Source organism: Sarcophilus harrisii, chromosome 1 (assembly GCF_902635505.1).
Source record: "Sarcophilus harrisii chromosome 1, mSarHar1.11, whole genome shotgun sequence".
Classification (NCBI taxonomy): Eukaryota; Metazoa; Chordata; class Mammalia; order Dasyuromorphia; family Dasyuridae; genus Sarcophilus; species Sarcophilus harrisii.
The window spans coordinates 710843639-710868230 of NC_045426.1; the positions used below are offsets into that span (position 1 = coordinate 710843639).

General features: G+C 49.6%; 1 protein-coding gene across 1 annotated transcript in view; it reads left to right on the forward strand.

Annotated features, from left to right (window-relative positions):
• TANGO2 (transport and golgi organization 2 homolog) overlaps window positions 1–11138 on the forward strand; it is a 144816-nt gene extending 133678 nt beyond the window's left edge. The window contains exons 10-12 of the mRNA XM_031948998.1: window positions 1725–1878; window positions 9085–9189; window positions 10099–11138. Of these exons, the coding sequence (XP_031804858.1) occupies window positions 1725–1878; window positions 9085–9189; window positions 10099–10222 (383 nt within the window). The 3' untranslated portion in view covers window positions 10223–11138. The remainder of the gene's footprint in view (window positions 1–1724; window positions 1879–9084; window positions 9190–10098) is intronic.
• Window positions 11139–24592: the final 13454 nt, after the last annotated feature.

The following is a 24592-nucleotide window of genomic DNA, read 5'->3' on the forward strand; positions in this document are numbered from 1 at the left end:
GAAAAGAGCCACATCCGTCAGAACTGATCATCAAATAATTGTGTTGTGATTGTGTTCTGTGTACAACGATCTCCTGGTTCTGCTCACTTCCTCAGCATCAGTTCATATAAATCTCTCCGGGCTTTTCTGAAGTCATTCTCCTGATTGTTTCTTACAGAACAGAACAGAATATTCCATAACATTCATATGTCAGAACTTATTCAGTCATTCCCCAACTGTTGGGCATCCACTCAATTTTCAGTTCCTTGCTCACTACAAAAAGAGCTGCTACAAGCATATGGTCCTCTCCCCTTTTTTGTGCTCTCTTTGGGATATAGTCTGAATCAAAGGGAAGCACAGTCTGACAGCCCTTTGGGCACAGTTCCAAACTGCTCTCCCAAATGATTGGATCCGTTCTCAGTTCCACCAACAATGTATCAGTGTCCCAGTTTTCCCACATCCCCTCCAATATTCACATTATCTTTTCCTGTCCCATAATCTTAGCCCATCTGAGAGGTGTGTCGTGGTATCTCAGAATTGTCTTAATTTGCTTTTCTTTGTTCAATAGTGATTTGAAACATTTTTTCATATGACTAGAAATAGCCTTAATTTCTTCGTCTGAAAATTGTCTGTTCGTATCTAAAGGCTCCTGTTTGTTCCGACAATCTGGGCCCCGACTCCAACAGCCAGTGGTGTCAGCTCCATTCCGGCTCTGACTCTTACTCTAAAGGCTCTTCCAACTTCTACTTTCTGTCATCCAAGGACTCTTCCTGCCCTGATACTCTTTGTTCTAGGATCCTCCCGTTTCGTTCTAATGTTCCATGTTCTAAGAGCCTCCCAGTCTGGCCGTTCTCTGTCCCACGCTCTAAGTCACGTTCAGTCACGTTCAAGCCTGATATTTGTGCCCACACACAACTGAGCTTGCTTAGCTTAGGACAGAACACTTCTGGAGAATTTTTAAATCTTATTTTCAGCAGAAATCAATGAGTGAGGCAAGTATTTCACATAAGTGCTGAGCACCCAGTGAGAATGAGAAGGGTTTTCTTGTGTGACTTTGTCTTTTTTGTTTATGTCTGTTGCCCATGACAAGCCTCAGGGAAGGGAACGGAAAAATCCCTTTATGGTACAGAGGCCCCAGACCAGGAAGCCAGCAAGGAGAAGGCTTGGCTAGTGGATAGGAAGGCCCTTCAGTATAGATATTAACTGTCTGTGAACTCCACAGAGCCTTGGTTTCCTCATCTGTAAAATGGGAATAAGGAAGCTTGTAGTTTCCCTACAAAGAGGCAGATGGGCAGCTTGAGAAGGAAAAAGACCCCAGGGCTAGTCCTGTCTCACTCCCTGTGTGCTTCTGCCCAAGTCACCTAACCTTTGTCCCGGCAGCGCTCCGGGACCCCAGGACTCTCTCTTCCCACTGCCCATTCTGCCATGGCCTCTCAGCCTCCCCTCTGGGCTCCTGTGAGGCTAGATTCTGGAGCAGGAGAGTTTCCATACTTGCAAAAGGCCAGGAGAGAGCTCAACACAGAGATCCCCGTAGTTCTCCTTGTCGAATTTGCCCCCAATAGGGAGGTGCAGGAGGAGCCTGTGAGTGAGGGCAGTGATTTGAGAGCTTGTAAATGCTGAAATCCTAGATATTCCCTCTTTTTGCTGCTCCCAAGAGGGCTCTGGGTAAGCCAGGCTGCTCCACGGGGTGGGGACCGGCCGAGCGTTCCTGAATCTCCTTCTAAAACGCACTTTCAAACCCCTAGGTGTGTACGGACTGAGCAACTCCCTTCTGGAGACTCCATGGAAGAAGCTTCAGTATGGGAAGCAGCTCTTTGTGGACGTCATCGACCAAAGCCAGGACCTCAGCCGGGAAGACCTGATCGGTGAGCTGCTCAAAGTGATGAATAATGAGGAATGGTAAGAGCTCATCTGCAGCGAACGCCCTTCCCGTCTCCATGCGCCTCCCTGACTTACGGTGAGGGTAGGAGAGGCAGCAATCAGAGGCCGGGGCACAGCTCAAGGCCCGAGGCTCCAAAACATGCCCGTTAGCCGAGGGCCGGGTCAGCACATGCCAGGTGAAGTGCCTGTGCCTCAGCTATAGGGTAGTAAGGGATTCTCCCAATAAAGCGTGAGACATGGCTGCCACTAGTGCAGTTTGGGCCGGGCTGCTGAGAGCATCTGGGCCAGGAGAAGTGAGGTGACAGACAAGGAAGTTCCCTTTGTTCAACAGTCATCAGGCAGCCGCTGTTTTCACTCCACGGTACTTGACGCTAGAACTACAGAGACGAGATGAGAAATTGTCCCTGTCCTTCAAGGCGCTTCCATTTCTGTGAAGAAATGCTTCTGCCGGGCCTTTCATCCCTAGTGAGAAATAGGAGAAATCGGTTTCACCAGCACAGGGACTCCCTGATGGGAAACACACACACCTACATGGGTGCGCACATGCACACATACACATGCACACACAACGCATGCACATACACACACACATGCGAATACACACACGCCAAAAGATCCAGATTCCTTTTCAGGCCCAAGCCTTCTGAGTTACTTGCCTGGTAGGGTCACGTGTCCTGCCCGGGGTTATTCAGGAACCACACATCAGACACGGGACTTAGGTAGGTCTTTCGGACCCTGAGATGGCCAATTCTTTCCCCTTCTACCAGATTGCTTTTCTAACCATGGGACGTAGTGCTGTGAGCAGGGACTAAGTAAATACACCCAGAGGTGAGGAGAGGTGGTACAAGGCCTCAGAGGCTCCCCCGAGAAGTAGCTCCTGAGCTAAGGAAGAGAATGCCCAGAGGGACACATGTGGGAAAGCCCATGTATGGGCACCGAGGTGGGGGGGGGATGTTCAGGGAATAGCCACGGGGCCATTTGGCATCTAAGAACCTCTGAAGTGAGAGAAGGCAGACAGGATGAAGCAGCTTTTGAAGGGCTTTGGGTGCTGGGCTAAGGACTGTGGATTTTGGTTTAGAGACACAAGGAACCACAGTTGATTTTTGAGAAGGCCCATGGTCAGGCCCACACCTTGTGGGCGGGAAGCTGAGATTCAAGAAGTGCTAGAGGGAGACCAATTACAGCTTGTTTCCATAGGCCGGAGAAGCAACGATAGGGGCCTGAGCTAAGGTGATGGTCGGGTGAGGAGAGACATGAGAGCTGGAATATGGAAGAGAGAAAAGTAAAGGAGGATTCCAGGTTTGTGGCCTCCATAGTGGGAGGAGCCTCAGAGGGGAAGCTGAGTTTCATTTGTTCCCACCGAGATGTACGCGCCACATCCGAGAGGAGGGTCCAGCGGGACTTGGTGACGTGGTTCAGGAGGGAGATAGAGCAGAATGAAAAGTCACTGGGTGTCACATGCAGAGGGAGGATGACCGAACCGCTGAGAGATCGGCCATTAAGAAGAGTAGAAGTTTCTCATCAACCAGGGAAATGGTTAATTGTGGCCAGCCAATGCAACCGACTATAACCGGGCCCTAAGGAGTGACATGTGTGATGAGTACGGAGAAGCGAAGAAAGAGTTCTATGAACCCATGCAGAGGGAAGTGGGCAGAGCCCTGGAGGTCAACAGTGCAAGTGGGACCGCTCCATCCCTCCTTGAGTTTGTGATTCAGAAGTCTGGGACAGGTCTAAACGGCAGCTCCTGTGAGGGGTTCTAAACTCAGGAGGAAGCAGGGAGTGCTCTGCCAGCCCGGGCTGCATAATCAGAAACACGGCGCCCACAAGCAAAAACGGGGAGTCACTCACCTACCAGAGCCGTGGCACTGGGCTGGGCTCTGTGTGCAAAGGCAAGGAGCAAAGGGAACCCTCCCCTTCTGATGGAGAGACAGCATGAGGGTAGATGAGAGGTCACCCAGAGAAAAGCATTGAGTCGGGCACCGAGGAAAGTTCCCCAAACACCAGCTTCCTTCCCAACGTCCCTTGCCCCCTTGGCCAGCGCGAGGTACCGCGATATGTTCTGCCTGTTTCTTCACCCTAACTGATCTTGCCTCAGTTATAAAAGGCCTCGGACTTTGCTGGGGAGAAACCCGAATTTTAATTGGGCCAGAGAGCCAAAGCTCTCTCCGAATCCTAGGGATGTTCTTTCCCAGCACCTCCGGGACACTGGGATTATGTTGCTAACTTTTTGTCCGATAGAAACTTCACAGAATGGTCGGACCCCGAGGGTCCCTCGTATGGCATTTAGTCTTTATAAAAGGCCTTTTATCCTTTGGGATAAAAAAAGCAGGAAACTGTTTTAGCAGAATGGGTCTGACTCAAAGTCCAGAAGGAGAGAGGGCAGAGGATCTGAGGAACAGATCCCCCCCCCCTGTCCCCCATCCAGGGCAGCTGGTGACCCCCAGCGCATCCCTAACAGCAGTCACACAGAGGGAGGAATCTTGCGGGCTGAGACACAGCCGAGGGCCTCGGGAACGGCCTCCATGAGTCGAGCTCCAGGGACTGGAGCTATTCCAAGGGGCCCTGAGGAGGAGGCAGGACGGCCGAGCCAAGACTGAGGAAGCTCTGGTTTCTTCGGAGCAGTGTCTGTGGAAGTCAGGGAGGCTGGTCCTGCAGAGAGGCTGAATGGGGGCCTGACAGCTGCCCGGGCATCGGAAGGGGTCGGATGGAGGCAGGATTAGGGCAGGGTTGCCCATCCTTGGGAACCTGATGACCCATTTCTAGTCCTCGTTCTGACAAGCTGCATTGGACAACGACTGCCTTTATGATGTGATTTCCAGTCATTGCTCAGAGACCTCCGAGGGAGAACACACTGCACCTCTGGGGCAATCCCTCCACCCAGGAGGTCAGCTTAGGAGGGCCACCGGGGTGCCGCAGACCACACAGCGCTGCACCGGGACTCGGGTAAATGCGTGTTCTGAGTTCAAATCTAGCCTCAGACCCTTACTAGCTGGGTGATCCTGGACAGGTCACTTCACCCCGTCTGCCTCAGTTTCCTCATCTGAGCTGGAGAAGGACATGCCAAGAAAACCCCAAATGGGCTCACAAAGAGGCAGCCCCGACGGGAACGAGCGAACAGCAACAAGTGTTAGGAAGGTTTTCTGGAAGCCCAAATGTGCCTCCTTGCAGCTTGCACACGCAAGTCAAAACCCCACCTGTGGCATCACTGGTCCTCTTGGAGGCAAAGGACAAATAGCACCATAGTAAAAACTACTGTTAGGAGGCAGCTGGTGGCGCAGTAAAGAGAACACCAGCCCTGAAGTCAGGTGGACCTGAGTTCAAATCTGGCCTCAGACACTTAATACTTCCTGGCTGTGTGACCCTGGGCAAGTCACTTAACCCCAACTGCCTCAGCAAGAAAAAAAAATGTTAGAAAGCATTCTCTGCCCCTCCCACCTCTCACAAGGACCTGCAGAAACTCCCAGCTCCCAACTGCAGCAGGACCAGAGGAGGCTTCCGTCTTGAGGGTTCAAGACGAAAGGCCCCGGATGTGTACAGGGTGGTACAAACTGGTGACTCAGTTACTCGCTGAGTCAGGGCAGACTGAGAGGCCCTGAGCTGGGGGCAGCATCCCACGATGGGGAGAAGTTGCAGGCCCTAAACCACGGACTAAGCAAGGAGCAAGGCCAGAAGAGCTGACTGACCCGGCTGCCGGGAGTCAAGAGGCCCCAAGCTCTGACCTCCAGCTGTCCCAGGGCAGGAGTCCCAGTCCTGAGAGGAGCCTTTGTCACCGCGTTTCGTCATTGCCTTTGCACCATTGTGAGCCAGCAGAGCTTCCGGCTGGCTGATAGTGGCCGAGCCCGGCAGCAGTCATCTGGTCAGCACCCGATTCAGTGCCTGTGGCAGCGGGGGCCAGGCTTGAGTGAACAGAAGAAAAGGGCACTGACTGATGGGACCAGCAGCTCTAAGTAGGAGGCCGCCCCCATTCCAGTGGAAGGCCAGAGTGGAGACAGCCGCCTCCCCAGTCTGTAGCATCTGGCCCCTTTTAGACCACAGAGAGAGAGAACCAACGTCCTTTGAGAAAAGAGTGCCTGATGTCATGGAAACATGGTCCAGCAAAACCCCAGTTTGTGACCGGCTTCACGCCCAGAGATGAGGAAGCTTCTCCCAGTCCAGGTCAAGAGGACGGATCAGAGCAGCTCCAGCATCACCAGGGCATTCGAGGAGTCATAACGTGCAGGGGTTTTTACCAGCACTGATCCACAGCTGACCGTAGGAAACCAAGAATTTGGTGGGAACTTTCTCTTACTTTCATTTAGTCTTTGTTCCTACTAAATAAACTGGAGGTTTCAGCAGTTTGGGGCCGAACTCAAACCTGTTAGGATCTAATTGGGACGATTTATTAGGCCCAAACGTCTTTTTTTTTCTCCTTAGAAAAATACTGGTTATTCAGTTTTGATGTGTATGGCATTCAGTTTTTAACATATTTTCTTGAATTCCCCCAGAAAATTGTCTCTTCTCTCATTGCTTTCATAGAAACACTCTTTGGATATAGTAGGTGACATTTATTTTGGTAGGAACTTTGTCCTACTTTTGTCCTGGAGACTGATTTTCTCTGCTTAGACCTTTACTCAAAGCAGTGAAACTCTTATCGAGGTAGGTCTAGTCATTTACATGCAACTTTTAAGTCGTTTGGCAGGTCCACAAAAGGTCTTGTTTCATATTTTTCTGCAAGATTTTCACAAGTGCCAAGTAGCTAAACTTCTCGCAGCCTCAGAGAATTAATTTACATTCATAGCAACATACTTAGCTGAAGTGTCGGATTGAAATCGGTATCTGGCCGAAATGGAAACAACATTGGGCTCCCATGTGCGTAAATAGCAGTTGTTTCTGTTTGGCCAAAAACCTCGACATCTTCCCCTCCCAGATTTCTTTTTTTTTTTTTTTTGACCACATAAAAAAGGCCATTTTTTGCCTCAATTCTTACCCAGCCTTAGTCACTGAATGGGTGTTGCCTCCACAAACCCAGACCAGTTAAAGACTTTAGCTCAAAAAAGCTAAACTCTTCCACTGCTTCCAAGGCCTTCTCCACTTGTCCTGATCTGTATCTTGCCGTCGGACCCAGCTGCCTCTGGGGAAGAGAGTGCAGTCCTCCCTCACCTAATCCAGTTCATCTGCAGGTCGTGACCTCACCTGCCTAATGTCATCATTCTCCGTGAGAACTAAGTAACAAACAACAATCTTTACTAGCTGCCCCACTGGGGACCCAGTTGACCAGTTCCACTTGGACAACATAGCTCTCTCTTTCCTCCCACTCTCTCCTCCTTCATCTTTCCTTCCTCTCTTTCCTCCCCTCCTTCCTTCCCATTTTCCCTCCCTTCTTCTTTCCTTCTCTTCTCTCCTTCTTTCCTTCCCTTCTCTCCCTCCATCCACATGTCCACACTGTCATACCCTTCCTTGCAGGTGCTCGCCCCAAGGAATATAAATTTTGATTGTTGAAACCTTGCAGAATTTCTTGGTGTTTACGGCTTAGACTACCTTTGTGTGGCCCGTGCCTTAACCTCAAATCACTCTGGCTCTCACTGATTGACTCACATCCCATAGAGATGTATGGATGTCCTCTTTATATTTTATCATCATCAGGAGTCAGAGAGGGAATTTAATTAATTAGAAGGCCTGGCAGTCGTTCTGTTATGTCTTGATGTTCTTAAAAGGAGAATGGAAAGATAGGGGAAGAGGAATGCACCAGGAAGGGAAATAAAGGAAGAACAGGGCATATTATCTCACAGGAGAAATCTGTACAAGCCACAACAACCACAAGGTTATACGACGACCAATTCTGACGGATGTGGCTCTTTTCAGCAGCGAGGCGATTCGGGCCAGTTCCAGTGATCTTGTAACCTTCTCTACCCATGTGGGGCTGAGTGTGGAGCACAATAGAGCATTTCCACTATTTGTTATTGTTGCTTGCATTTTCTTTTCTTTGTCATTTTTTTCCCTTTTGATCTGACATATAGAAGACTTGCATATGTTTAACGTATATTGGATTACTTGCCGGTTAAGGGATTAAGGGGAAAAGAAGGGGAAAAAAAATGGAAAACAAAGTTTTGTAAGGGTGAATGTTGAAAACTATTTATGTGTATATTTTCAAAATAAAAAGCTTTTTTTTTTTTTAAAAAATTGCAACAATGAAACAATATAATATATCAAAGTTCCTGGGGTGTGATCAAAGGAGTGCTTAGGGGGATAGGTGTGTATATATATCTGTGTGTGTGTTATAATGTTTCATGTATATGTGTACATGCATTTACACATACATTTACATCAATAAAAAATTAGTGCTGTAAACAACCAAAACACCTGTACAAGCGAGAAGGAAGGAGCCGGGGGCACAGGTGACATCTGAACCCCATTCTCATCTGATGTGGTCAGAGGAAGGAAGAAAACCCACACACAGCTGGGCACAGAAACACATCTCACCTAACAGAGAAACAAGTGGGAAAGAGAATGGAGAGGAGGGAATAAGAGCCAGGGCAGATTGGGGGAGGAGGGAGTTCTAAACCAAACAAGCTAAAGACACACAAAGACACGCATATAGCAGCTTTTTTTGCAGAGGCAAAAAAAAAAAAGGGGGGCGATTGAAGGGTGCCCAATAGTTGTAGAAGGACTAGATAATTGATGGTCTATAAATGTGGTGGAATATGATTGTAAAGGTGGGATACAGATTTTTGCTGAATAAAAAAATGAATAAAATTTAATCTTAAAAAGAAAATATTTTAAAGCCCTATGTAAATATTACAAAATATTGTTACATGAGATCTGAGGGGGGACAATGGTTGCTACCAAGGAAAGCTCACAGGAGTTGATGGTTCCTGCCCCCATACCAGCCAGGGAGCCACTGGCAGAGAGAAGGAAGGACACCATAGACAGACAGAATGCTGAGTAAGGAAGGAGAGGTGGGAAAATAGAGAGCGGGTTTCCAGCCGGTTTGGCTGGAAGCCAGAGACTTCGAAGGTGGATGGTGGAGGGCCTTGAATAGGTGGGATCAACATCAGAAAGTTGTCAGGGAGAAAACTGGAGCTTTTGTCCACAGAAGAGTGACTCTTTAGCTTGAAAAATGAGGAAGGTGACTCTGACCTCTGACCTTAGGTCAAAAGAGGAATTAGAAGGGGGAGGGGTTGTGCAAGAGCAGGTGCTGGGCTCACTGGTTAGAGCATGAGTAGTGACATCTCCCTGTCTTCACAGCCAATTGCCAGACCCTGCCATAGAGGACCAGGGCAAGGACTACATCCTGCCCATCCTAAATAAGTACGCGGCTGTGTGTGTGCGCTGCCCGGGCTACGGCACGAGGTAAGAGCTTTAAGGCCGTGGGGAAAGCGAATGGATGACTTTGGCTTAGGGGTCGGGGGACATTCATCACTTGATTCCACATGAGCTCCTTGCCTGCTCCTGGGCCGGGTTGGGTGCCAGAAGGCAGCGAGAAGGATCCTGGGCACACCATAGTGGGCGGGGGGGACCGAAGAGGCGAGGGGGGTGACCAAGGAGGAAACGTGGGCCCAGGGGGGCTGAGTGATGGCCAGTTGGAGTCTGGGAGCGGGCTCAGACTCACAGCCTCCGAGGCCATGTCTGTGGCTCGCTGCGCCGGGTCCTCCTTGTAGAGCGCAAGCTCTGCCCAAAGGGCCCAGGACTTGGGCCGAGGTGAGCCCCACCCGGGCCTCCCGCACCAGGATGCCCCAGGAAGCCTCAGGTGTAAGCAGCCTGCGGCTGGGGTCTAGTGACCAGGAGGCTGCAGCCATGTGTGGGTGGCTCCCCAGAGGGTCCTCCCCTTGCCAGGAGGAAGCCCGAGACTCTTGTCACCCAGGCTCCTAATTGGGCTTTCCTAAGGGCATGAGGGGGTACCTCAGAGGGAGAAAGAGATGGAGACAAGCACAAAGTCGGGCGTGGTTCACTTGATTTATCCTCAGCTAATTGCCCCCCGAGCTCCACTCTCTCTCTGAGGTTCATTGCCTCCGCTCATCGATAGGAAAACATTCTCATCAAGTCTTTCCCCGTCCATCCTGCTCTTTCTCACCTTGGGGGGAGCAGGGACGGATGTGTGAAGTTGGGGCAGAACCCAAGTAACGCTGATCGGGCCCTGCCCGCTCCCCCTCTCCCTCTGTCCGTGACCGGGCCCTGGCCTGACTCCCCAAGACCCGGGAGGAGATCCCACTGTCCTTGAACGCGGAGGGGTAACCGGCCTTCTCCCGTTGCCTCTTTCAGAACAAACACCATTGTTCTCATCGACGCTGAAGGGAACGTCACTTTCACGGAGCGCAGCATGATTGATGAGGACATCAACCAATGGAAGACCAACACCTACCACTTCCAGCTGCAGAGTGAATAACTTTGCACTTGACTGGGCGCCAATGAAAGGAACGAGAGAGAGCCCAGGCCGGGGAAGCTGTTCGAGCGCCACCCCGCCCTTTGCACAGCCCCCAAGAGAAAATCCCCAGCCAGATTTGCCCTGCCTTTCCAAAATGTATTTATTGCCTCCTTAGTATTCCCTGTGAGTGTCCAGTGCTGAGCCGGCCTAGAGTTGCTGCTGATGGCGACAGAAATCAGCCGCTTGGTGCCTCCTTGGCCGGTCCCTCGTGCTAGCCAAGGCGCATATGGATGGAGTCTTAGCTTTCCCCAAGGATCTGGCCCGTGACCCCCTAACCCCTCTCCTCCCCCCCTTCCTCACCCCTCAGGGTCTCTGAGCATGGAGAAGGGAGGAGCAGTGGAGGGGGCCACCAGGTTTTCCAGGCCCAACTTTCCCTCCCAAGTACAGTTTCCCCCTTGGCTCTCCTGCCGGCTTACCCTGATCTTTTTTTAATTAAGTCAAAACTGTAGGGAACCTTTGGGTGAACCCCACACGACTTGGCTCATCTGGTTCGCACAGGCCCCTTGGTATCCCTCAATCACGGACGATAAACTTCCAATGAAGTTAAGGAGAGAGCCCGAGGAGAGCCGGCTCCGAAAACTCCTCCAAAGCCAGGTCGAGCAACCCCTGGCAGCCAGCGGGGGGCTGGCAGAGGCCTGGGGAGAGGCGGCTTCCTGCGTGGCCCTTCCCGTCCGAAGCGTCCAGGCCGGTTCGGAGCTCCCGCTGGGACGCTGCCCTCTCGGGCCGGGTTGCTCGGCCACTGGTGGCCTGATCCTCGGGGGACCGCTGCCAGCCAGGGCCCGCGGGCCTCCGGGAGGCAGGAAGTCGTCCATAGCAGTATGGCTGGGGATCTGACAATAAAATACATGTTCTGAACGGACCAGTGACCCGTATGTAAGCGAGCTCGCACTCCCTTTCTAAATGGTGGAGGGGGGTGAGCGATGGCGAGATATGGGGGGCGGTCGATGGCGAGATTCAGGGGGCATAGATGCCCCGGGCGGCAGGGGAGCAACAGCAGCCCTCGGTTAACTAGAGGCAACCCCTCTCCTGAGGGCTCCTGGGAGTCCCGACGGGGCTGCTCAGAGAAAAGGGTCCAGGAAATGGTGAAACTCAGGCGACCACCTCAGAACCGCCTGGGCCCGGCAGCCCCTGGGGGTGGGGCTAAAGGAGGATTCTCCCATGCAGCCTGCCCGCTCTGTGGGTGAAGCCTGGCACATGCCCACGCGCTCCGCTGGGCCGAACCTAAGCCCTCTTCCTTTGTGGTTCTTCATCATGTCTGACTCTGCTGACACTTTCTGGGGTTTTCTTGGCAGAGATGTCAGAGGGGTTTGCCTTTTCCTTCTCCAGTTCATTTTACAGCTGAGAAAACTGAGGCAGGCAGGGTTAAGTGACCTGCTCAAGGTCCCACAATGTCTGAAGCCAGATTGGTCTTCCTGGCTCCAGAGCCAGAGCTCAGTTAAAGGGTAGGACAGCAGGAGATCCACGTCCCTGGGTCTCACATAGCCTAGAACTGGCTCTCCCAGCGTCCGGGTCACACTAATGAGTGATTGGGCTCTCGTCCCACCGAATTCCCCGCTGTTTTTTTCGAGTGCCCTACCTTATGAAGTGGATTTTTTTAGCCCAAGTGTAAGACTTTACTTTGATCTCTATTTGATTCAACTTCTAAAGACCTTTATTTATTTATTTATTTATTTTTTGCTGAGGCAATCGGGGTTAAGTGACTTGCCCAGAGTCACACAGCTAGGGAGTGTTAAGTGTCTGAGGCCACATTTGAACTCAGGTCCACCTGACTTCAGGGCTAGTACTCTAACTACTGCACCACCCAGCTGCCCCCTAAAGACCTTTTTTGTTTCCTATCATTCTGAAATGGTAGTAAAGGCACCATAAATGATAAATAGATTTGGGAGAGCACGTTGCAAAACGACATTATAGAAATAGTGCAATAGAGATTCAGTTGCAGTTCAGTCAATTTGAAGAAATCGAGTCAGGACATCTGTCACAGGTTACAGAGGGATGCTATTTTATCACATGAATGGCACATGGGAGTTAGCGAGGAAAAAGGATTTTTTTTTTAATAGCCTTTTATTTACAGGATATATACATGGGTAACTTTACAGCATTAACAATTGCCAAACCTCTTGTTCCAATTTTTCACCTCTTACCCCCCCCACCCCCTCCCCTAAATGGCAGGATGACCAGTAGATGTTAAATATATTAAAATATAACTTAGATACACAATAAGTATACATGACCAAAACATTATTTTGCTGTACAAAAAGAATCAGACTCTGAATTAGGAAAAAGGATTTTTAACAACAAGGGGAAAGGCAGATTCCCTAGAGGAACTCACAGTGAACCAGGAGGAAGAAGCCATTAAAGAGAAGACACCACAAGGTGGGACTGGCAGCTAAGTCCGTAAATTCAGCAGTCCAGCCCCCAAAGGGGTTAACAAGGGAAGGGGGATGACACCATTGCCTGGTGGGCTAACCCTAAAAGGATTGAGTGCCCTAAAGGAGGGTAGCTACCACAAGGAGAAAGGCCCTGAGGCAGGAGTACAGCTCACCACTCCAGTGGGGCTCTGGGGTGTCTGTTAGGGGTCTTTTTTGACAGTTAGTTGGTGCCCCAGTACAAAGAGCCCCAGGCCTGGAATTAAGATCTGAATTCAAATCCAACCTCAGATGCTTAGTAGTTGTGTGATCCTGAGCAAATCATTTAATCCTCATGCCTCAATTCCCTCATCTGTAAAATGGGCTGGAGAAGGAAATGGCCAATCACTCCGGTATCTTTGCCAGGAAAACCCCAAGTGGGGTTATGAGTCAGATAACTGGACAGCAATGTGAAATGGGGAGGAAAAGGGAGGCAGGTGCCAGAATAAGGAGGGTGACCCCAGAGGCAATCAAGAGCTGAAGATGTGGGAGCAAGAAAGGACTTGAAGATTTTTGGGGCAACCTTGTTTTCCATAAAATTGCTGTTGAGCTACTATTTCCTGGCTCAGTTCAGTGCCAGTGCTGCCGCGGGGATTGCCCACAATCCAACCCAGAAGCGATTTTGGCCCCTCTACCTCGGTCAGGTCTCATCTCCAGTGCTGTGGCTGGTTCTGGACTCCACCTTCTAAGAGAAATGTTGAGACACCAGAGAGTGTCCACAAGAGGGCAGGTGGGGTGGGGAGAAGGCTGAATGGGGCCACGTGGGGATCTGTGGAAGGAAGGGACAGTGTGATACCTGCCATCAGAGTCTGACTGGAGCCGGATGGGAGCCTCGTGGCTGCTCCTCCAACAGGACACCTCCCTTGTCATCTCTACCTCCCGGCTCCCAAGTCCCAGCTAAACTCCCACCTTGTGCAAGAAGCCTTTCCGGGGCTCCTTACTGCCAGCACCTTCCCTCTGGGACTACCCCCCATTTAGCCTGGGCACAAGGGCTTGCTTCTCCCTCCCATTTGTCCACTCACTCCTTGAGAACCGAGACTCTCTTGCCTTTCTTCAGATCCCCAGAACAAAGGCCATACGGGCTTCTTGCCGGACTCATGGTCCCAGGTGAAAACCAGCTTTCTCTATTTGACTCCAGAGGTCTGAACTAGCAGCAGAGAGAAGTAATTTCAGCTTGATATAAGGAAAAAATCTTTAGTTCAACTCAGGAAATTGGGCAACGAGTGTCCAAAAAAAAAAAAAAAATCACTGGAATGGGCTCCCTGTGAAGGTTCTAGGTCTTTTTTCCAAGAGGTCTTCACGCAAAGATTAAGTGACCGCTTGTAGGGTTTAAAGAGGGGGTTCTTATTCAATATGTCTCAGACTAGGGCTTATGAGGCAGCCAGGTCAGTCCATAAATATCAAGTGCCTGCTATGTGCTAGTCATCGTGCTAAAGCTGGATACCCAGACACAGAGCTGGGAAGGGGAGAAGGGAAGAGAAGGTACCTGGGAAGGAGGAGTGTGTGGAGGGAGAAGTAAGACTCTGAATTGGGGACTCCTTAAGCAGAGGTTTGGAGTTATGGCCCCACCTCCAATTGGAGAGGCAGAGGTTGGTTGGTTGGTTCATTATTTAATTCGTTGAGTGGTTCGTTGTTTAGTTTGTTTGGTCGGTTGTTGTTCTTCGTTAGGAAAGAAGGTCAAAATGACATCATTATGTTAGAGTCAAGTTAGCGTGGCCGATCAGACCCATATGAGCGCAAAATGCTCTGCCACGGGTTGGACATGAATCATCTAAATGAACATTTGGGGAGGATTCTCTTTGTACATCTCATGTTTCTTCTTGGCTCAGTTCCATGTGTATGAATGGATATATAGCAATGTAGACATAGGGGGCCAAGGGGTGTACATGGAGACACACACACACACATAGAGGCAGACACACAGAGAAGACCCCAAGGATGAGAGGACTGGAGCGTAGCACAGTAAGCCAAAGCCCGAGCTCCCCAGGACCTGGACAGAGCCATCTGTCTGGATGGGGTGAATCTCCAGGGATAAAGGGTCCCTGTGTGATGTCAGGAGGGGGAGGCTGAGGTTTTGCAGGGCAAGGCGATCATATGCCCACTTGTCCTGGCCCAGTCAGAGACCACAAAAGAAGGCACATCCAGGGCTGAAGGGGAGTGGCCAAAGATGTCTTGTCTCCTGAGGGAGCCAGGTTTCTGTCATCGCAAGGAGATGGAGCATGGGAGGACCTTGAGGTGGCAGTGGGGGCAAGGTCAGGGGAGAGAAGTAAGAGTGATGGTCGGGGGGCTGGGACATCAAGGGACAAAAAATTGTCACCTCCTTTATAGGGTTTAGCTCTGACAGAACTAATGAGACCATCGTCCTCTGAGGGAAAGGTAGAAGTGATAAGGGGAGGAAGGAGCAAGTTTCTGGTTCTGAGCCAGGCCCAGTGGACAGTACCAAAGGACTTCCTTCAAAGACAAGATGGCGAGAAGACCTTGACTCCTCAAGGGAAGTCAGTGTCCTCTATGTTGTGTCCAAAACTCTACCTACCATTTATTTATCTTCTCTCCTTCCCAGCCCAAAGGACACAGAGATCACAAACCTTTGACTTTTCACAGGAAACAGGCCCAGAATGCTTAAGTGACTATAGGACCATAAGTTTAGTGCTAGAAGGGATCTAAGAAGCCCCTAGTCCAAACCCTCACTGGGCACTTCCTAGCTGTGAGACTATTGGCAAGTCACTTCATTCGGTCTGCCTTGGTTTCCTCATCTGTCAAATGAGCTAGAGAAGGAAATGACAAACCAGCCCGGTATCTTTGCAAAGTCCAAAAGGGGTCATCAAGAGTCAAACAGGTCTAAAAAAATGGCTAGTACTCGTTGAATGAATGATTGATCATTGTTTAGAAATCTCCAGGACCTGCTGAGTGTCATGTTTCCTCACCATGTTTCTCTTCCTTCTCAGCCCCCCTGAGCTGAATTCCCCTCCAGCACAGATCAGATGCTCCAGTCCAACCGCCTCTTTTTACAATGGAAGAAACAGACTTGGAGGGGAGAGGGGGCTTGCCCAGGATCCCTTAGGGACACCAAGTGCCCCTGGGCTATTGTTTAGACTGAGAAAGAAGATGCTGTGGGTGCCTTTCAGATGAGAGTCATAGATGTTCTGGGTGTGGCTTTCTGTGGCCGCCCGCACTCTGGATGGAGCCCCCGAGCTGTCTGCCCCCTGTCCATGTATGACTTCCGAGATGGTGGCTTGCTCTGGGGACATGGCGTCTGACCCGGAGGAGGTCCCTACCATGTCACCTCTATTGCTGGAGGGCGTCTCGGTCGCCGGGGCCTCTGAGTGTGAATTAGTAGCAGACTCGGTGTCTCTAGGGCCAATTTCTGTGCACCCAAAGACCCACTGCAGGCTCCCTCTGTGCTTGTTGGGCTGGCTCTGCCCTCCCCCACATCACTGTGGGACAGCCGGCCCAACCGATGATCCACCTGCTCCATTACCCCCACGTTCTCATCTACCGGGAGCCCCGACCTGCACTGTACCCTTCCAGGCTCCTGGGTGGGAGGGACCCTCCTCTCCAAGACCAGGATTTGCTCATACAGGTGAAATTGAGCCTCTTGGATGGAAACCAGATGTCATAACAATGAGATCACGGCTCGGTCTAAGTGGTGGAAATCTGGGAACAATAAACACGCAGGAGCGTCCAAAACCAAAACTCAGACTTCTGAGTGTCCCGGGAGGTAGTGAGCTCTCCGCCCTTGGGGATGGAGTCTTCATATGGGGATTTGGGGAGGGGAGGGCCTCTCTTCAGCACCGGCAGAGTGGGGCTTGCTTCCCTGCTGTGAGTCTGGTTACATGCCCTGTGGGGGTCCCTTCTAGGTTTGGGAGCCTCTCGTTCCCGTGATCTAGGGCGTGGTGACAGTGGAAAGTGGGGAGAAGAGGCCAGGAGAGGGAGCGTGCACCAGGCCGACCTCCAGCTGTCCCTGTCCCTTTGGTGAGCCCTGGGCTGGGGAGCCTGGCAGTCTCCTTGTCACGTCCAGAACTGTCCCCCACCTGTCAGGGCAACATTCCCCATAACTCTCAGTGGCTTTATTTTTACTTTTCCCCATTGACCTTCACACACGCACACACACACACACACACACACACACACACAGGAAACTTTGGGGAGAAAGAAAATTGGCTGCAGACCAAAGTCCAGGGAAACGAGATCCCTGAAGATCTGGAGGTCAGAGCTTGATAGGAGAGCGGGGCCTGGAGGGGAGAAGGGGAGAAGCAGCCCCCAGGGAGCCCCATGTGGAAAAGGGCCCAGGCAACTTGGATCCCTCAGGATAGGGAGGTGCCCTGGACAGGCCAAGCAGGAGGATGGGGAGAAGTGGAGGAGTCCCTGAAGCTCTAACCCTGGAAGGGGCCCAGGAGGCCTTCCCATTCAACCCTCTTGCTCTTCACCTGGGAAAACTGAGGCCCTCAGACTTTCCCAAGTCACGCACATTGTGTCCAAGTCAGGATTTGAACGCTGCTCCCCCGCCAGCTAAAGAAGTCCTGGCTCCAGAGAGCCCAGGCTCACATTCCACCCTAACATTTACTACTCATGTAAATTGAAGCAAATCAATTAACTTCCTGCCTTCCCTTGCCTTCCCTGTAAAATGATTCTGGCCAGACTAGATGCTTCCCAGCTTTAGTCTTTCAGCGACTAAGCCCAGGTCTTAATACTGAAAGGAAAGGCAGGTCGGACCTAGTCCTAACTTAATCTACCTCAGCCCCATCTTGGTGTTCAATACCACTAGCAATGTACCTGGTTAGATATCCTGGTAACAAAAACCTCCCTGACACAGTTATGTTTGTTTTCATATCTTCCTCTCTTCCAGGTTTTTTTTCCATCAGGGACAATTCAGCAAAGCTCTGAGTCAATAGGAAGGATTTCCATGTCAAGCTGTTCACCTGAGAATCGCCCCTCTTGTCTCCGTTCTTGTCTCCAGCGTGCCCGTGGTCTAGGGCTTAGCAGTTTTTTTAAAACAGATGTCACGGGGTCCCACACAATGAGTGAGGGCTCTAGGACTTACATTTATTTGGTTTTCTGCCCTTCAGAAAGCTCTGGTCCCCTTCTTACTGTTGAATGTGTTTTCTGTCTCACATGACAAAGTTTGCAGCCCACGGTACTTGCCCTGGATCCAAGTGGACCCAAGTAAATCCAAGAATCCCGGGAGCAGGCAGGCCTAGGGAGAAATACGGAGAAGTTGAGCATCCCTGATGGAGAGCTGGAAGAGCTTCCCATCCATGTGGCCGTCCAATCCAGCTTCTTGTTTTACACATGAAGAAACTAAGGTACCGAAAGGTCAAATTTGCAAAGCCAGTTTTGAATTCAGATCTTCCTGACTCCAAAGCCAGAGCTCTGTCCACTTGCCATATTGCCTAAAACATGGTAGACTTGGGAAAGAAATGAGCCACGTCCAATGTGAGACTGACCCTACAAAACATTAAGGGCTGAAGGAAGACCACTAAGGAATCCCTTCAGAAGAACTGAAGGGAAGGAAAGGCTCACAAAGAGTGGAGTGGAGACCTGTGATGGGGAAGGGAATGCCCATATCCAGAAGCCACAAGTCAACAGACCCAATAAAAGATGGTAGGCTTGTCCCCAATAGGAGATATCAACATTAACTCCAAACCTTCACCTCCCAGTTTCTCAGCCCACCCGTCTCCCATGACCCACTCAAAAGAGCTGATCTCAGCAGCTCCCAGGGATCCAAAAATTCCTGTCTCTATGCTGAGGATTCTCAGGGCTTCCTATCCCACCCTACTCTCTCTTGACCTCCAGACCCTCCTCCCACTGCCTGTTCAGCATCTCCAAATGGCCATCTCATAAACGTATTGAACTCTACGTGTCCAAAACTGAGCTCAGTCAGCTCCTCCACTTTTGGACTCCTCCATTATTGTCAAGGGCCCCCCGCCTCCTCAGAAGCTCCAGACCCCGCCATCATCCTCCACTCCGCTCTGTTGCCACATCCTTTCACAGCATCTCTAACAGACTCTCGCATCTCCTCTGACACTTCCTTCCTCTGGTGCAGAGGCTTATCAGCTCCCATTTGAACTGTTGCAGTAGCTGCTGGAGGGGTGGGGAGGGTCTGCCTGCCTCAAGTCTCTCCCCACTTCAATCCATCCTCATCTCTGCCATCAAAGGGATTCTTCTAAAGTATATATGAGCATGGGTGGAGTTGGGGTGAGAAAGAATATTAAGTATCTACAGTATTAACCCACAATAACAACACAGTAACAGTAACAACCCACACTCTGGTACCAGTCTCATGCTTCCTTTCTGGGCTGCTTCATTTACTCTATCCCATTTCTACACTGGAAGTCTAGTTTCCCCGAGAAAGACCACCCATCATGCATTGCTTTCAAGGTTCTAAAAATAATCTTGCGAGGGAATACAGTTTCCCTCCTTGGCACTTCAGCTCTCAAGCCTTCACGGATATGTTTCCATTTACACAAAAACTGTCGTTCACAGTGGTAACACTTTTATATCCTAACCATAAGCATTTACTTAGCAATAAGACAAAAGAGGAATATCTCGAGAATTCATCTCTTACTGAAAATACAAAAATAATAAATCAAAGTTCACTTACAAACCCGAGTTAAAATCTCCACTAATGCACTCCCTCTCTGGGGAAAGAGTAACAAGCACACACTTACCGAAACCTGGCAAGATCATGTGCGAGAAAAACTCTTGCTGAGTCTCACAACTCGGAAACGATAAACTTTGACATTCCTTTTCTGTCTTGGGAGCCGTCATTCACTTTCTGTCTCAGGAGTCGTCTCTAAAACTGGCATTCACTTTTTGACTCGAGAGCTGTCCCTAAAAGAGACATTCACTTTCTGTCTCAGGAGTCGTCTCTCTGACTCGGGAGCCGTCTCTCCTAATAGCGACATTCACTTTCTGTCTCAGGAGCTGTCCCTAAAAGTTCCTCACTGACCATAAATTCTGGGTTAAACGGGCACTTTCACTGATTGATCCCCACAGTGCTTGACTAACACCTCAGTGAGTAGAGGTCTCTGCCAGACTCCTCAATCTACTGAGCAACTTCTCCAGTTCCAAACTCTTCCTCTGCTCCTTTAGACTTAAACCTCAGCAACATCTCTAGTGTCCATTTATTTCCAGCTTCAAACTTAATCTGTGCAATTTGGAAATTCGCCTCTCAGTTTTCTTGTTTGAGATTCTGGGTCCTTTCAGCAAATGTCCTCGTCGTAGTTTATGGCTAGTAATCAAATGTCCTCTTCTGTCTGTGACCAAATTACATTTGTCTCATAAGCCATCCATATCATTGTACTATACTGCCATCTGTCATGTAGAAAACAATTGTCTCAGAATCAGAATAGCCGTCTTAGAACTCTGAGCAGACTTAACCTAGCTCCGAACAACTCCATAATTAAAAGGCAATATTTTAAAGAGCCAGTAGCTTACATAAAAATGGAAGCTTTGGCATTCTATACTATTTTATTTATTTATTATATATAATATATTTTATTATAAATATTTATATTTTTATTTATTATATTTATATATTTATTTAGTCAGCCTGGATTTCCAGAATTTGAGAAGTCCCCATGATTTGAAAAGAATTTCAAGGGAAGGGGCAGCTGGGTGGTGCAGTGGATAGAGCCCCAGCCCTGAAATCAGGAGGACCTGGGTTCAAATCTGGTCTCAGACACTTAATACTTTCTAGTATTTTCTAGCTGTATGACCCTGGGCAAGCCACTTAACCCCAATTGCTTCAGCAAATAATAATAAAAATTTCAAGGGAAAAGTGCCAGAGTTATAAGCCACATGGGGCATTAGCAGGGCTTGGTCAACAAGTAGCTAGAGCAGAAAGGTTTCTGTTCCATGTAGAATGGAAAGCAAAGCCCTGATTCAAGCTTAGTTCCTGATCCCCAAGATCAGAGGAGGGAAAATGAGACAGACACCCTCCCTCTCCCCCTGCCCCCCATCTCCACTCAGGACTGGCTTCATTTGCTGTCAAAAGTATTATCTTCAGAGAGGAAATGGGAGAGAAGGGAGAATTTGAGCACACACCTGATGGTGAACTCGTGATAATTCCCATGATTCTCCAGCCCTGGGAGTGGTTGGGAAATGAGATGTTCTCGGTGCCTCTATGAATGTTCAGCACTGAATGGGAAACCCAGGGGCCACGCCTGTATCTGAGTACCCAAGGCAGCTGGTGGCACAGTGGATAGAGCACTGAATCTGGAGTCAGGAAAACCTGAATTCGAATCAGCCCTGACTTCTGTCTGCCTCAGTCTGTTCAGCTACAAAATGGGGATAGTAATAGAACCTACCTAGTAGGGCTGCCATGAAAATCAAATGAGATCATATTTGTCAAGGGCTTAGCACCAGGCCTGGCACATAGTAGGCACTTATTCCCCTTTCCTACTTTAGGTTGCCTCTAGTCATATGCACATAGTGCTGCTGGAGCAGGCAGGCCAGGAACATTGTGGGGCCAAGGGATTCACCCAGAGGAACTTTCCTAGGGGGCGAGTTTGCCCTCAGACTTGGTGGTCTGCTGTGTCAGGCCAGGCTCCTTCTTTCCCTGCCCGCTTTGGCAGCAGCTGGAGCGATCCAAGCCCCTGAGCAACGGCAGCAGGGAGAGAACCTGTGGTCCCCTCCCCCCTCCTCCACATTTCTCCTCCACCTGCCCTGGTGTCCCTGGACAATGGCTCCCAGGGGAGCTGCCGGGCCGTGTTCTTCTGTGGGGTTTGTTAAAATGGCGACGGAAGCATCCTGAGCGTGGAAGGAAAATGCCGGCTCAGCATTCGGCCGCCCTGTTTGTCTCCGGTTTTTTCGGCCTGGGAACAGACACACCTTGGTCTTCTCTGGCCCCAGCTGCCACTCAGGTAACCTGTTCCCTCAGGTGGGCCGCTTCCCAGAAGCCTGCAGGATGTGGGAGGATGCTAATAGGCCCAGAGGGAGCTGGGGGCGCAGGTGATTGCAGGTAGGAGCTGCTTCCCTGCTTCCTTCCTTTACCTCCTCACATCCCATGCACGGCTTCAGTCATTTCCCAAATCCTCTCAATTTCTTTTTGAATTATCTCTCATATCCAGTCCCTCCTTCGTCACTGCCCCCTCCCAACAAGAACACCTGAACGTCCACTTGCTGCCTCTGCTCCTGTCAATGAGACAGATCTTCTCCAAACCGAACTGTCTAACCTCCGAATTGGAGGAGTCTGGTCCAGTAGAGCGGCAGCTCAGTAGCACAGCTTGGAGTCAAGGAGACTCATCTTCATGAGTTCAAATCCTGCATCAGCACTTCCTAGTTGTGTGACCCTGAGTAAGTCATTTAGCCACATTTGCTTCAGTTTCCTCATGTACAAAAAGAGCTACAAAAGGAAATGTCAAACCATTCCAGTATTTCTACCAAGAAAACTCCAGGTGTCGTGAAGGGTCATGAAGGTCCAATCTAGCTGGGTGAGACAGTGCACAGCGTGTTTGACTTGGAGTAAGAAAGCCCTGAGTTCAAATTCTGATTCCTGAGGGACCCTGGGTAAGTCACAATCTCTCAGGCTCAGCCATAATATGGGATTTGGAGAAGGATCAAATGAGATAACGTGTAAAAGTTCTTGTAAGATGACAGAGCACTATCCATACATGCCCTCCACTGCAGATTCCCTCAGGACTGAACCTGGCCCTTGGCTCTCCAAGGCTGGAAAGGACTTGTGAGAGAGCTTGTCCCTGGGGTGATGGGGGAAGGGCTAGTAATTAGGAAAGACCCCCAGTAAGTAGGTGGTGGGAATTAAGTAAGTGGAAGGGAATCAAGGCTTTCTAAATACAGAGAAGAGAAGAGGTATCCACTGTCTGAAGACCAGAGGTGTTACATCTGGCCCCTTCCCTAAGGTTCCTAGCACCTTTAGGTGATTTTGGAAGTATCCAAGTTTTCTGCCATTGGCTCAAGTCCCCATCTATGGGGTTCTCTGAAATAAAGGCTCTCCTGTACCCCAATTCTTATTTTTCCCCTGAGGCAATTGGGGTTAAGTGACTTGCCCAGGGTCACACAGCCAGGAAGTGTTAAGTGTCTGAGGCCAAATTTGAACGCAGGTCCTCCTGACTTCAGGACTGGTGCTCTCTTCACTTCCCCAACTAACTGTCTGCACCCCAATTCTATTTACCATTTAATATTCAGACGATGATTTTATGAATGTTTACTTCAAAGACATAGTAAGACCAAACGTTCCTCGACACCTGAGGGTGTTCGGTGCCCTTCGAGCCCCTCGGTCTCTGGAAGAGGAGGAGAGTTAGTTAAATTCACAGCTTGTTTTGTTTCTTTTGTGAAACTGAGGCATCTAATGATTTTTACTGCCCACCTTGATTTCTCCGACTCCCCTAAGAGGAGGCCAGACTGAGCAAGGAATCAGCAGCAGCTGAGCAGGAAGCTGACGGAGTATTCCTTAAGCTGGACATGTCAGAAACTCCTTGTGGTCTTCACACACCAGAAATTGCTGGCAATATTCGCATGCTGAACCTGGAACTCCCCCGGCTAAGCTCCAGAACCAACTCAGACTGGCTCACGTCCGTTCTCAGTGACCAGACCTGATCTGGCCACCATCCACCTTTGGAAAAACAGTCCAGTTCAGGGATAACCTGTAAGCCCATCCCTTCCCTTTGTGACTTGTCTTTATTATGTTTTTATTTGTGTTATTCTATTATTATTTATTTTGAATTTCTTTTTCTCTGCTGCCTGAGCCCATCCTGAGTTCACCTCTAACTGTGCTCCCACATATACATGTCCACCCTCTCAGGAGGCATAAACTCACAGACGCAACCTAACTCTCCATCTTTCTTTCACCAAGACTGACAACAAACGGTGCCATGACTCAGGGAAGCCAGTTTACGGAGGACGACTTCTCCCCCAGCAGCGCCGTAGAACTTATTTTCCTGAAAATCCCACAGTGAGTCAGTCCCTCCTCCAGATCCCATCGGCCGCTCTCCGCTTTCTTAAAGTAGGCACCAGGGGCAGAGACCACCCCGTATTGTGCGGCCCTTCTCTGAAGGCAAAGATATGCTCTGTAATGTGGGCACAGGTCAGGCAGAACCTAAATTAGCCAGACTGCTGGCCGGAAGTATTGCCAGGGGTGGGTTTTGCCAACTAAAGACAGCCCTGAATTCTGCCGGTCCAAATTTGTCTTAAAAATCAATTGAATTTAACATGTATTTCAACATATTTAACATGTATTGGACTACCTGCCAGCTAGGAGAGAGGGGGGAGGGGAAGAAGGGTAAAAATTTGCAAGGGTCAGTATTGGAAAAATTATCCATGCATATGCTTTGTAAATTAATTAATTTTTTTAAAAGATGCCAAAAAACAAAATAAAATAAAATAGAGTTGGGGTAGCTAGGTGGTACAATGAATAGAGCACCAGCCCTGAAGTCAGGAGAACCTGAGTTCAGATCTGGCCTCAGACACTTAATACTTCTTAGCTGTGTGACCTTGGGCAAGTCACTTAACCCCAATTGCCTCAGCAAAAAATAAAATCAATAAAATAAAATAAATTGAGTCAAAAAGCCATCTAAATCAGAGTAGGAGTGTTTCCACTGGTTTGCTGAAAGAAGCTTCCTCCCTTAAGAGTCAAGAAGCCTCCTCCGCTGGTACTTCTAAAAGCAGCCCCATCCTACCCACAAACCACATCCATGGACCCCACTTCTCTGTACCGCAGGGACATTATGTCCCAACCCCTTCCTGTTATGAGATCAAAATAATATGATTGTACGTGCTTAACACAGTGACTAACCTATGCTAAGCACACATTATTATTTATATAATTGAATATAATTGCCCCATGCCTGAAAATTCAAAAGTAGTTTTTAAATGCCAAAGGTAAGATCCATGGTTTTTATATGTGTATGTTTGGAAATACAATTGGTGACGTCTGAAATTTATTGTTCATACTATTATTGTATTTCTA